The 13,545-nt window shown below is 45.6% G+C and overlaps 1 protein-coding gene across 2 annotated transcripts in view; it reads right to left on the reverse strand.

The window, feature by feature from the left end:
* Nucleotide 1: 1 nt before the first annotated feature.
* The window catches only part of mnat1 (MNAT1 component of CDK activating kinase), a 32,110-nt gene continuing 18,566 nt past the window's right edge, over nucleotides 2–13,545 (reverse strand). Inside the window, exons 7-8 of one of the 2 annotated variants that reach the window (XM_084914263.1) lie at nucleotides 12,838–12,956; nucleotides 2–286 (exon numbers count right to left, since the gene is read on the reverse strand). In XM_084914263.1, the coding sequence (XP_084770389.1) occupies nucleotides 166–286; nucleotides 12,838–12,956 (240 nt within the window). In that variant the 3' untranslated portion in view covers nucleotides 2–165. Of the gene's footprint in view, nucleotides 287–12,837; nucleotides 12,960–13,545 lie in introns of both variants that reach the window. The other variant, XM_084914262.1, reaches the window with a different exon arrangement.

The raw sequence follows: 13,545 nt of genomic DNA on the forward strand, positions 1-13,545 counted from the left end.
CTCAGTGTTCATTGCCATTTATTTAAAAAATAAAGTTTGCACAAAATTTAAAAAGTTACATACAACATACATATAAGTCAGAGCACTCCCCACCCACAGCAGCGTAGTGGTAGTAGTGCAATATTTAAAGTCTTTTCAGTCACATTTCTAACTGGAGCAGCTTCTTCAGCCTTTCAGAGGGAACAGCCCGCTGAACGCGTCCTGGATGGCGCGATAACACGCCAAACCTGAGGTGTATCCTCCAGCTATGTCCTGAGTCACGGCGGCCCGCACGTGATTCAGATACCTGAGAACAAACAGAAAGCTCTGCTGAGTAACGCAGGTTGGATATGTTAGAAATAATCTGCCTGGCCGGCACCCCGAAGGCTGCTTTTAAAGACTCTTCCTGCAAATGTAGCCTGAGTTCAAGTTTATTTTTGAAGGTTTTTTTCCCCCCTCCTCCTTCTCTCTGGTACCCTTTGGCCCTTTGATGAGATCAGCAAAGACGGACGTAGACATACACCGACAGTGGAACACCTTGTGCCTAAAAGCCTCTCCGACATGGCTCTATTAAAGTATTATAGCTGTTTTTTATTTTTTCTAAGTGCTTACAGATGTATCCTGCCAAACCTCCTTTGCGGGGATCTTAAGCAAACGCGAACGTCACTGTTTATTTTCACAATCGTGCACAGGCAGAAAAAACAGACAGTGATAGCTGCCTCTCTACTTAAGTGCTCCGTCCCTTCCCAGTCGAGTAATTTCTCAAGTGTGTATTGTGCGCTTAAAAAGCGAGCCGTACCATTTTCTCTTTCGTGTTACTACAAAGTAAAAAAAAAGCAAAGGCCGCCAGCGATCCAGACAACACGTAGCCTTGCCCATCAATACTGCCCAAACCTCTAACGTCCCCCCCCCCCCCCCCCCCCCGTCCTGCCATAGTCCTGGCAGAGGCGTCTAAAGCCCTCACACGAGTCTGGCTTTGTGGCCCCTGTTCCTGTGAGCTCGGGAAACTTCAAAGTGAAAAGTGAATCAAGAGCACAGACAGCACTCTGATTTCCATGCTCATTCAGGCTGCTTTACAGAGAAACCTAACACCTGCAGGGAGGCTCAGAGAGACTGACAGAGCCGAGGTGTATGTGAATGAGAGATGGATGAGGGGGGAAAAAGGTGTTGGCGATAACACTCGCTGCATAGATCGGATTTTGCTTTCTGTTGTTCCTAAGAACCCAATAAAAACATTGAAAATGAAGGCGAAACATGCTTGGTAGCATGTCTGTGACATTAAAAACACAAACACCTCACAACATAGAGTGAAAACAAGGAGGACAGCACAAAATGTCAACCAGACGGTGCACACAAAGACCACTAGAAAAGTGGCACACAAGTTCAAAACAGGAGGCCCAGTGATTAATAATAACTTCATTAGGCCCAAGCTGCTGTAGCCTGTCCTTCAGAGCACTTGAGGGAGGTCTTCTCATATGGCTTCCTGCATCAGATGAGTGCTATCTATTGATTATATTGTACTGGGCCTTTTTAATGGTGAAAAAAGTGGGCTATTTACAGCCTGGCTAAGTCTGCTCTTCCTGCTAATCTAATCCCCAAGCTACTCATGTGGTCATTCCTTCCAAGAAAGCTGAGAGCTCTGTGTAACTTTATACCTGCCTGCCCCTAAGGAGGGAGAGAGAGGGAGAGAGCGCTGAAAGAGAACATGAAGGAGAGGGAGGAAGAGTGTAGTTGAGGGGGTTGGGAAGTGGAAAGAGGAAGGAGGGGAGGATATGGGGGGAAATCACCTTTGGGTATCATCATCACAAACCCTCTTCTCTTAAACTAACCCTGCCTGCCCTCCGCTCACCCCTAACACCCGAGGTTAGTTCAGTTCTGCTCCATTAACTCGGCAGATAATATCCGCATCTTCCCATAAAGGCTAGATGTAAGTGAAGCTGAAAGATAAACTTCACATGACTGTACTTGACAGGACAGACCAGCAACAGAAGACGTGCAACAACAAGAATGCTTTTTTTTTTTTTTAGCCAAACACCAACTTACAAAAAAAAAAAAAAAAATTACTTGTGAAATAGACGCTTTGCTCCCCTCTGAACACTACTGCTACACTGTGTGCACCAATGCTCCTTCACCCCATCAGCTCCTCCCATCAGCTCCTCTCCCCCCCCCTCTCTCCGAGGACTGGACTGCCTTTTGTTTCGCAGGGCGCTGAAACCCAAGCCGTTTCGGCCGGTAACATCTTTCACTCTCCGGGCCCCACTGGAGCATTAGCTGCAACTCGATATGGGTCTTTTCAAAGCTTCGTATTATTGGGTAAATATGGGTCACTTTGGGCTCGCCCATTATGTCGCTAAGGGGGAGGCGGGAAAGGACGGGTGCAGGTGATGAAGACGACTGAATGACACAGTATGACACAGTGTGAGTGTTAGGACTGCAGTTGTCACAAGGGAATATGTAAAGGGGGGTCGAGGTTTGACTCCAAGGAGTGATGTGTGTTATTTTCTCTAACAAAAGTATCACGACTTTAAGTAAACAATACTGTAATATTCCCCATATGGAAAACTCCTTCACATACAAGTCTAAGAGTATAATTTACACAAAAAGGTGGAGCTTTTGCAGTTTTCTCACACAGCAAGATTACTTGATTTCTTTTAGCATTCACAAAAGCATAACAGCTGATAAGTGCTTGCATTATTTTTCAACCTCTGAACTGTTTTGATCCAACCGCACATGGCTTCTTAAAGCAAAGGGTAGCTGCAGATGGTGAGAGTCAGAGTTAACAGTGTTTTTTTTCCACTTGGATCTGGAGCTCTGAATACCTGGGCAATGTCTCCTGCTAATGCTAATAACCATCAGAGGCTTTCCTGACGGGACCCCGAAAAAGTATTCTCCACTCCTGCTGCCTGGAAAACACTGCAGAGCCCCATCTCTAATTCAAAGTGAAAAGATAAGTGGTGAAATGTTCCGGCGGGTTTCCGCGCGATTTCCAGCTGAGAATGTGTGGCTCCTCTTTGCGTTTGGATCAGGGACGCCGCTCCCGAGCGAAGGGTGTTGGGGTTCTTCAGGGAAATGGCTGCGAAGCTGGGACCCTGAAGGGGAAAAACTACAGATACTACAAGGAGGTGCAGGCTGCGCTGGGCCTCTTGTCTAGACTCCATGTGTTGGCTAGAATTAGATTAAGAGGAGATGTGTGGAAGCCTGAGCTTGATGGAAAAGAAAAGAGGCCTGTAATGCCACAGTGACTATTTCGCCAAGCAGACACTTAATCAACATACAAACCACAAGGCGGACGCACATGACAGAAGAGCAATCTGAATCAGCCTTAAACAATGCTCACTGCAGACCACTCTGTGTGGTTTGGCTGCTTTCATACATTCTTGTTTACCATGCGGCAAGTTTAAGGAGTGAAACAGGCTCCTACATACATGAAATTCTCAAGTCTTAACTTCTTCCTACACTACTGACCTGAGAGCAGAGCGCAGACTGACACCTGTCTGATTTTACAGACCCATCGCTGATCCGGGGTCACCACTTGTTTTTACAGCACCAAAGATCAGACGCTTTCTGGATTTAGCCTGTCGTCAACGTGAATCACGGCCCAAACAGGGTACAATGACTTTCAGGCTGCCCGGGAGATAAACTCTGTATTCAGCTGAACCGACACTGGAAGGGGGAAAAAAATAACATCTACAGATAAATCAATAAACTCTACCCCGTCTTGCTCCAAGGACTGGAGCCTCATTAGCTATGTTTATTAAAGAGATGGAGCTTAAACTTTGTGTGTTGAATACACAAAGAGGGCAGCGGACAGACACAGGGCAGGCTACTGCGTACTTCTAAAAGACAAGTCATGAGACTGCAGGGCGACGGTGTGAATGTCCGGAAGTCTTCCTTTATCGCTTTGCTCCGGCAGCAGCAGTTGAGGATTCCTGGCCTGGGAATGATGGGAGTTTGGGTGGGTGGGTGGGGGGGGGGGGGGGGGGGGGGGGGGGGGGGTGTACAGAACCACACACCTGCCAGATGATTTGTCATTATAGAGGGGTCAGCACTCAGCTGTCACCCCCTAATCACCCATCCAACCCCTCGAGTCACCACCCCCCCACCTCCACCTTCACCCACTAAACTCCACTCTCCAGTCCTCCCAAAACACCCCCTGCATTCCTCAGGCAGCTCCGGTTTCACTCACAGCACTGCTGCTCAATCTGCCCCTCCTTCCCTACACTCTGCCCTGAGAGAAAATGTACCCCTGTGAGAGAGACACACAGCACACTGAGCGCATTGTGTGGATGTGCAATGCGTGCTCATGCCCCCCGTGTGCGCGTCTACACGATTCACATGTGCTTGAATACATGTTTATCCAACGGCAGAGCTGTTTGTATCGATACCGAAAGCGAACCGTTGGAGCCGAGTTTTTAAACCAGAGGAGAATGTGTGAATTGGTCCAGGCTGTGGAATAAGAAACAAAACCCCCGCAGACAAGCCAAACACAGAGAACTCTCACAGGTATACTATATCTGTCAACAGCAGTCTTTCATCACTGTGGGTCATAGGTCACACTCTTTTCCATTGAATGCAGCTTTCTCTGGGACATGCAAGTGTGTGTGAGTGAGATCCTCGGCCATTATTCTATCCACCGTCTACCAGATTATCTCAAGTTGTGCTCCGTGAGTGTGTCTGAGGGGGGCTCAGTGCGGTTACGTCATATCCTCAGACGCATACAAACCCCTTATCCATTATCATGCGTCTTATCATCACCACTGATAGTCTCTGCATCCCACAAGAGAGGAGGAGAGGGAGGAGCTGAGTATTGCTAACACTTACCTTCTTAAGGAGAGAGCATGTTTAGAGTGTTAACAGAAGCTTTGGGTGACACTTGACATTAACGCTTATAGAAATCCATTCTCGTGTGGAGTGACTGACAGCCTGTCCTCGAGAAGGCAGCTTGTTGGTATCAGTGATAATTAAGAGGTGCGCTTGTTTTCATTATGAAGAGCAGCATTGCTGAGGTGGCCACCATAAAAGCAGATAGTGCAACTTCTGCCCAAATTCAGCCACACTTCCTGGACTAAGCCATCACCTGTCACGACTCATCTTGAGCTCTTAAGTCTTGGCCCTGCACCTCCTATATCCAACCTGATGGGGGCAATAGAGGCTGGCTGACTGGCTAGGCCGCCACCTTCACAATTAATTGCAGCAGCCTTGAGAAGTGTATAAGCATCACACACACACACACACACACACACACCCCTCAAGCCACTGACACACAGAGCATCTTTCTTTTGTCTCCCGACCGAGCTGCCACTTGATAACTTTGCCCCCTGGAAAGCTTAGAAGAAGAAAGAGGGAGAGGGGAGGATAATGACATGACATCAGTGTCATCGTTAACCAAATGGGGCTGTACACAATGGAAGCACATATGCTGACCAGTGAATGGCTGCTAGCACAAGACACACCCATACACAGAGCAAAAGGAGCCTTGACAGTTGGATGTAACATTCAGTGGATAGATCACCGATACACAGAGGAAGAAAAGCCTTTTCCCATGGGGGGTGCGGTCTCGTATGCAGTTATCAGTTACAAAAGACCCTGAGGCACTGGTAAAAAGGCAAAGAGGATTTCAATTAGGAAGAAAAACAAGAAAATAATAAAGAGGGAGAGACCGAAGGAAAAAAAGGAAAAGGAAAGGTACCACAGGAGGAGGGTTTAATTCATACGTCACAGTGGAGAAGTACCTCCTCCCCTGAGGTGTGTGTGGCAAGTCCCCACAGCTAAGCCCCACATGACAGGAGTTTGTTTTGTTTCTCCAGCTCTTAAGAGGGAAAAATGAGCCAGTTAATCCCCCTGTACATTACTGGACCCTTTGCCCCAGGGATGAAGAGCAGAGGAGAGGCGCAGAATTCCAGTCAGTCTGTGTGTATGCATAATTATGAGCCCCATCAGACTCAAAATCAAAGCGTGCAACTCTAGACAGTGCATGGATGCAAACCACTACAGAGATCAGTGTGTTAAAATAGGCAGGAGACATCACCTCACCCTCCACTGGGTGTTGACCCTGCCGCCGCTAGGCTGTGATACAAATAAATCTGAAAGCAAGAGAGGCTGTTATCCTTGGAGTTCCCTGCTTGTCGTTGTCTCCTTTGCTGGCAGCGAGTAGCCTGACTGGGCCTGGCCTGGCTTGATCTCACAAGGAGACTGCTGGTCTGCCTCCAGAGGGGAAACAATAACACTAAAAGCAGGCCTCTTTCGAATGACCAGAATACACACTAGACAAACGGACCTCCCCCTTCGGTCGTTCTGTTACGCTCCCTCTGTTTCCACCCGCTCTTTGGGTCAGAAATGACTCACCCGCAACTAAAAAGCTTCTAGTCAACTACAGTGCATGCTTATTTTGCCTCATACTTAAAGAGAAAATCAATATTTGCACAGATCTGTGGGAGGGAAAACAATAGTGATGTGGCCTCCTCCAGCTCTGTCTGTTAATGGTCTGTTTACTGAGGCAGACAGGATAATGGTCTGGGTGTTGGCTGGTGATGAATCAGACGGTGGCCACACTCCACTCAGTTTCTGATATAGTTAGTAACAAGAAGTGTACGCATCTGTGTGCGCAAGGAACTTAGACTCTAAGTAAAGTGGTGGATATGTGCTCTAAATAAAGATGGGGCATTCTGTTGACACAGACAGGTTTGCAAGTCAAATAGCTGGCCTCAGGCTCCCACACTTTTATACTCTCTTTTGGTTATGCAAATTTTAAATCTGTGTCTCATGGCTGCAGTCAAGCTATCAGATCTAAGCTGTAGAAACACTTGAATGGTCGTTAAAGCACTTCATTGAACTATATCGTTATTAGCAATGCTGGATCTAGTAACAAGACAATGGCACGTGCATTGACTGTGTCGTATAGGAGAATAGAGGATATCAGATCTCTGGGAAACCAGGTCCACTTTTATGTCTTGGTTATGGTGACAACTCCAAGGTATTTGAGAAACAGTCCCACTGTTATGCAAGAGCAAAATAAACCGTTTCCCATAAACGGTATTGTTTGGCAGCGTCAGAGAATATTGTAATTGCCGCAGTGAGAGCAAAATATGGGCCTTGAGACATTATCCAATAGTAGTAAAAGTAGATCAAAGCCCACTGCTCTCGAAAGAGTTCATCTGAGGTCACACTCACCGGTGCCTCACTCTCCGGCTCATAACTTAAAGCATCAAAGCTGTGTTTGTGTGGGAGAGAGTGTGAGAGTCTATGACTATTTGTGGCCCAGAATACGAGAATCTCTCCAAGGTGCCATCATTCTCCTCCTGTCAGTCTCAGCACCCTGACATCCTGGTGCTGCACCTCAGTCCCCCACGGTCAGTGACCTCTGACCCCACCCCCTGGCCCTTCCTGACCCATCAGATGGATATATGCCTTGCAGGGCTCAGAGAATCTGGGTTACATGGTAAAGCTATTCATGGCTGTTTCTACAGATTCCTCTGGAGCGCCTCGCCTCTGCATATTGAGAGAAAAAGAAAAATATCATGGCTGACTTGCACTTTCATCGCAGAGTGAGAAAGGAAAGCAGGGAAAAGAAAAGAATGATTTGTATGCAATGTAAACCTCATATTCTCTAATTTAGCGATGGCAGAAATGGATTCAAAAGCACTCTATGGACCATGTTTAGTGGTCCCTGCTAACTTCCAGAGCCAAATCCAGGGTCACTGCTTGTGCTCTTGGCCAGTGAGGCCAGAGCTGGAAAGATGGAGAGCTCAGACCTGGAGTCAGGCCAACCAAGCAGGGAGAGGCTAGAGAAGCTGGCTGCCGGTAACTGAGAGCTGTGATGGCACCATTGACTATCCTGAATATCTCACTACCACCAAAGCACTTAACATGCAGTATAAGTCAACACACAAACAAACAAACAGATGCACACACTATTCAAATAAACACGCAGACGCCAAGGGATGGGTGGAAAGCTAAAGAACACAGGCAGGAGGAGAGCATCACTCAGAGAGCCATTAACTCCTGGCTTCCAACCAGAACAGTGAGCAGGCATCCTTTAAGTACATGTTAAACATAGCTAGTCTCTGTGTGTGTGCACAAGTGATTTATGTATTACTGCTCTGTGTCCAAGTGTATCTATGCAGTTATAAGAAAAGGCTCATGAACCCTGTGTAATTACCAGGATTTCTGCATTGATTACTCATAAAATGTGATCTGAGCTTCAGCTAAGAGACAGTTATGTACAAACACATTCTCAGCAAACAGCTATACTATTCATTTCTTTATTCAAACGAGGAGTAATAATTCACAGTCCCGGCTAGACACTTTAAAACCCGCCAAAAATCTATGTTCACTGTGTTTTTATTTAAACCCCCCCCCCCCCCAAACAAAACTTGCAGGTTTTTTTTTAGAGCAGCACCGACCACCCAGATACTCCACAGTACTCATGGGACAGTGTACTGGTGTGACAAACATTAATCTGCTTTGAAAAAATAAAAATGCACCAAACTATTTCCACACGTTGGAAGGAGCATCGAGTTTTATGTCTTTGTTACCTCGGAGTCTAAACCTTTTGCAATCACTGAGGGAAAAATGAATTCAAAGCTGAGTCACAAAAGTTTTAGAGGAGAACGTCAGGGCAGCAGCCAGGCTGGTAAACGCAACACGACAACGATGAACCAAAGCACACAAGCCAAGAAAAAAAGAAAACGTGGTTAAACCTGAAGGGGGGTGGTCTGAGGAAGAATTCCTAGAAATGTTGATGAACTGAAACAGTTTTAGAGGGAGGAACGGTGCAAAATACGCTTGTGCTACAGGAAATTCCTGACAGAGGCTCCTAAGTGAGGTGTTACATGCTATTATGTTCAAAAGGTTTACTTACTTTTTATAACCCACACACTAAGTGATTACTTAATGTTTTCAGTAAACATATGAAAAGTATAACTCAAGTGTGACTTACAAGCTACTATTATCCATACATTCATATAGCGCTTTTTAAAATGGACTTTTAAGCAATTTATCTGCCAGAGTCAATTTAGAATCACCAATTAATTTAACATGTGTGCCTGATGGATACTTTAGAAGTCTTAATAGGTCAGATATAAAGTCTGATTAGTCAACAAGCATAAGATTTAGATGAACTAGTGCAGGACTGTATTATCTACAGTGGCTAGCACAACAGTGACCCTGTAAAAGCTGGGGTACATCTTGTGTGTGTAGTGAATACTGCTCATGTATCATGGTTCTCTCTGTGTTACTCTCCTGTGTGTTACTGAAGCGGTCATGCATATTAACTTCAAAGTGTCTAAATGACAAAATGCTCGGAGAAGCCACCAAAGCTACGTATCGCATGTCTGAAAAAGGCTTTGAGTGTTATTAGTTTAATCAAATTGTCTGTAATTGTGACTTTGGTGGGGATCGGGATACATTTTATTAGCTGCTAATTTAGAAATCCTGGCAATTTCAAAAGAGGCTCGAACTTCTTCCTGCAACTGTATGTCCATGAGAACATTGATCTACTTCAAACTTGAGTGTTCAGGAGACAAAACTGATTGATTGTCTTCGTTAATGAATGAAGGTCACAGCAAACTACCTAAGCCTATTTAACCCTTCAGACAGAGTGGTCCTTGGACTGCTTCCTTGTGCAGAGAAGTGCATCCCCAGGAGAGGAGCGCTAGACTAAACACTCCGTCCATTCAGCTGCTCCCCTTCTCCCCACCGACAAGAGACGGACGCCTGACAAGCACTCCCAGAGAAAAACCTCACTTTTTCCACCAATTATAGAAAGCAATGCGGAGTGGGGGAGGAGGCAAAACTTCAAAATATTATACACACTGGCATTTGGCGGAGCGCATTGAGCAACCTCTGTCAGAGAAAGATGGGCTAATTTCAGGGCATCCTGTGCCAACACAAACAACTGTTCTGGATTGCTTTCATTGTCAGCACTTGAGGTTTGAGTCACATTTTTTTCAGCACTCCGCAGCCAATTTCTCTTTCCCCTATTTTTTCCCCCCATATGATTTGTCCTTGTCCAAGATCCCAGTCAGTCTTTCATCGCCTGCACAGTCAGCGCTTAAAAAGTATTCTGGTAGAGAACAAACTCAGATCCAGATTCTCATCTACATACGCAAAACAAAAATAGAATATTTTTTTATTTTGGAACCCCCAGCATTTGCCTCCAAGAGCTCATGCACAAAAACTTATTGTAAGTGTAATGTAAACGTGTCTTTGAGGTGCTGTGTATTGTGATGTATCCAGTTGTTTGAAGGTTATGGCTGTCAGCTGGCGGCAGGAGTTTAACAGCTACTACTCGAGCCCCACAGTGCTGTGTGCTGGGATTCATATCGCAGCCATGTCAATGTAAACATCATATGTTACTGTTTGTGTCTCCAAAGCGGTATTTACTTTTACATTGATTTTGTTTATTAAAGGCTTTTACTGTTCAACATAAAAGCAAGGAGCCATGGCAGGACATTTGGAGTACAGGCTGTAGCGTTACATTCACAGTCTACTCATAACTCTGACAGCTCACGCACAGCTCTGGGTATGTGCCAGTCAAAGAGATGGGCAGCTCTATACTGCCATTATAGAAAACCTCACACAGTGGGGGTCACATCCTCCGTGGCAAATCAAACACACCTATGCACGTTAGGACAGGAGCGTTTGTAGAGTGCGATATGTATATGTGAGCGGAGAGGGTAGATGCTGAGGTGGAAGCTGAATGGGCACTTTTGGAGGCCCCTGAACATGCATCCTATAACCAGGCAGCTGTCTTTAATATAAGAGTCCACTTCAACTCATATTTATTCAGGTACAGCTGACAGAGACGGAGACACGGTGAAAGAGGCGTGGCTTTTCTTTTTCCTGGCAGGCGTGCTGCGCTCCTGCGGTTTTTTTGGGGGGCAAAGGGACAAGACGAAAAAGACAGACACTCAGAAGGGGGGTGGGGGGTATGTGGTGCAGAAGAAAAGAGCAAGCTGACATAAAAAAGGCATGGCTCCACTCAGTCCTGTGTTGACTGGACATCCTGTGCAAAAGACGAGCCCTGGAGGCCCTGGGGCCACCAGGGAGGGGGGGGTGTGCGTATGAGCTCGATCCTCCAGTTTTACTTGATGGCTGTGTCCAAGACAAATCACCAGTGGAGCTGCTGTCACAGTGAGCCTTGACCAAGACAAACAGCCGTGTTTTAAAATAAGTACCTGCCCCCTTCACAGGCCCTTCTACCTCATCCACATCCACATCTCGTCACACATTAAAGCAAATTCCCTTCACAGGTCATAGGACTGGAGCTGTAGTCCAACGCTCTACACAGGGGACTCACTTTTCACTCTCTCAACGCTGTCTGCATTCCCTCTCTTGTGCACGCACACTTGTGAATATTTACCACATCACACGAGTTCCACTGTGGCCAAAAGGCCGGGACTCCAATAACAAAAGGTGAGTGTGTGTGACATAAAGCCTACAGCACATTTAGGGGGCACCCTGTGTATACAGGCTTGATCGTCTATGTACATTGCAAAATCTCCAACTTAGCTGAATCACAAACTGCCAGCAGCGCAGAAATGTCAGCACTATTCCCTTCTTTCACTTAACAGCACATTGCATCTTGGGAGTTGTGGTTTCTCTGTAGGGGGCTGTCTGTGTCGCTGCCTGCAGCCTGCACCAAAGGGACTTGTGTTCTTCACTGAACTGAACAGAGCCTCATTTATCTCTGTGGCAGAGTCCTTCCTCTCCAGCATCGGTCCTCCTGGACCCCTGAACTGCTGACACTAGGGGAGGTGGGGCTGCTTTTCCTCCTTCCACTGAGCTCCAGCATGCGGCAAAAATTGTGAGATGTGTTTCATCTGCATATTGATTAGCCTGGCCAAAAGAAGTAGAACCTCAGCACTTCACTGAATACATAATGTAAACAAGCAGCAGTTATTCAGCTTAAACTCTCCTGAAACGTTTCACCTTCAGCGTGTGCTTTTCCAGGTGATTGTGCAATAAAAGTCAATGGCAACTTTTTCCTGAACAAAAAAGGAACAATAAAACTAGAAATCCTTTATCCTAAACACGCTGACATTATACTTTAATATGCACATCTCAGCCAAATTAAAGTTACTGCTAGAGTGAAGAACTGAGCTTGCCCCTGAAATTAAAAAGCTATAACCCCACTTTGCTTCTGTCACCCAATAAACACAGGCCGCCCTCAACGTGTGGGCAGGCTATAGTGCCATCCAGTTGCAGTGCAGACGGCTGGGCGCTGGGTTGGCTGATAGATAGCTTACATTCGGTGAGGAGTGGACCAATGGCGTCGTGGATTGATTGGCCCAAAGGGGCCGTCGGGGGGAAAGCACTTCCTGTGTGTTAATGGACGCTCCTGCAGATGCACTGTGGCGGCTTGTGGCAGGGTGATGGCTGTTATTCCCTTTCCCTCCTCCCTTCCCCGCCCTCACTTTGCTTTCACTCTCCCAGTTAATCAGAAGAGAGTCAAGATTTTCCAAGCAGACCTCTCATCTGGCAGCTACTCGCTACACCTACAACAAAACCTTTTCAAACATAATAATTTAAATGAATTGCAAAAACTTTTTCCTTCCCAAGATTTCCTGTAATTTCCTGTAACTAACATGGAACTACAAATTGATGGGATCATTCCTGAAAACATTTTTAATTTATTACTTCTATTTTAGAAACAATAATCCAGCAGTATTCTGTGTATAAAGTGGTAATAAATTCATCTTGTATATTTGAACAATTTCGACTATGACATAACTTTATCTTTATTCATACCATACGGCCATATTGCTTAATGCTTTCCAGGAAATTTCTCAAGAACTTAAAGAAAATCCACATTTTCAGAGTTCTTGAGACTAAATGAGACTGAGTAAATAACTGTACCCGAGTCTGCCCAGCTGCTCCAGTTCAGGCACCGGGGGTCCATACGTTTCAACTTGGAGGGGTCTGTAGTGGTAAAGAACGTCCTCTATCTTGGTAACAGGCTGGAGAGACACCGTCTGCTGCTGAAAGAAAAACACAAAAGAGGCACGTCATTCAAGACGGGAAATAATCGACATTGTCTCGGTACGTCGTGCAACCCTGGAAACTTTATGGCTATGGTGCAAACACACAAAAACTGTTTGGAATACGGTTAAAGTCAATCAGTCCGCAGCATTAGCACCCACTGATTCTTGACAGACTGGTTTGGAAATAGAAGTTCTGTCTGACAACATTTTCACTTTCCCCCGGCAGCGGCGGTTTGGAGGAGAAACTGAGGCAGGACAGTGACTGAACATGTTTTTAGCAGTCAAATAGTTTCGGAAACTGAACAGGACAAAAAAAAAAAAAAAAAAAAAAAGAAAAAAAAAAAAAAAAAAAAAAGGATAAGAACATCGTTCAGGAAAATTGTGGTCGGCCGAAATGTAATTCCTGATAACAAAGCAAGTGTACTTTGGTTCAAAAATGACTATTGGCTTGCTCCATAAAACCACCAAAGAGAAATCTGCTGATAATGTATAAATGTAGTGTGGAGGAAATGCTTTGTTTGTGGGTTGAGTTGTGATTATTTTAGCATGGTTTCACCTAAAACTATGTCCATCAAAGCTGCCT

Source organism: Perissodus microlepis, chromosome 19 (assembly GCF_051167445.1).
Source record: "Perissodus microlepis isolate ML-2025 ecotype Zambia chromosome 19, ASM5116744v1, whole genome shotgun sequence".
Lineage (NCBI taxonomy): Eukaryota > Metazoa > Chordata > Actinopteri > Cichliformes > Cichlidae > Perissodus > Perissodus microlepis.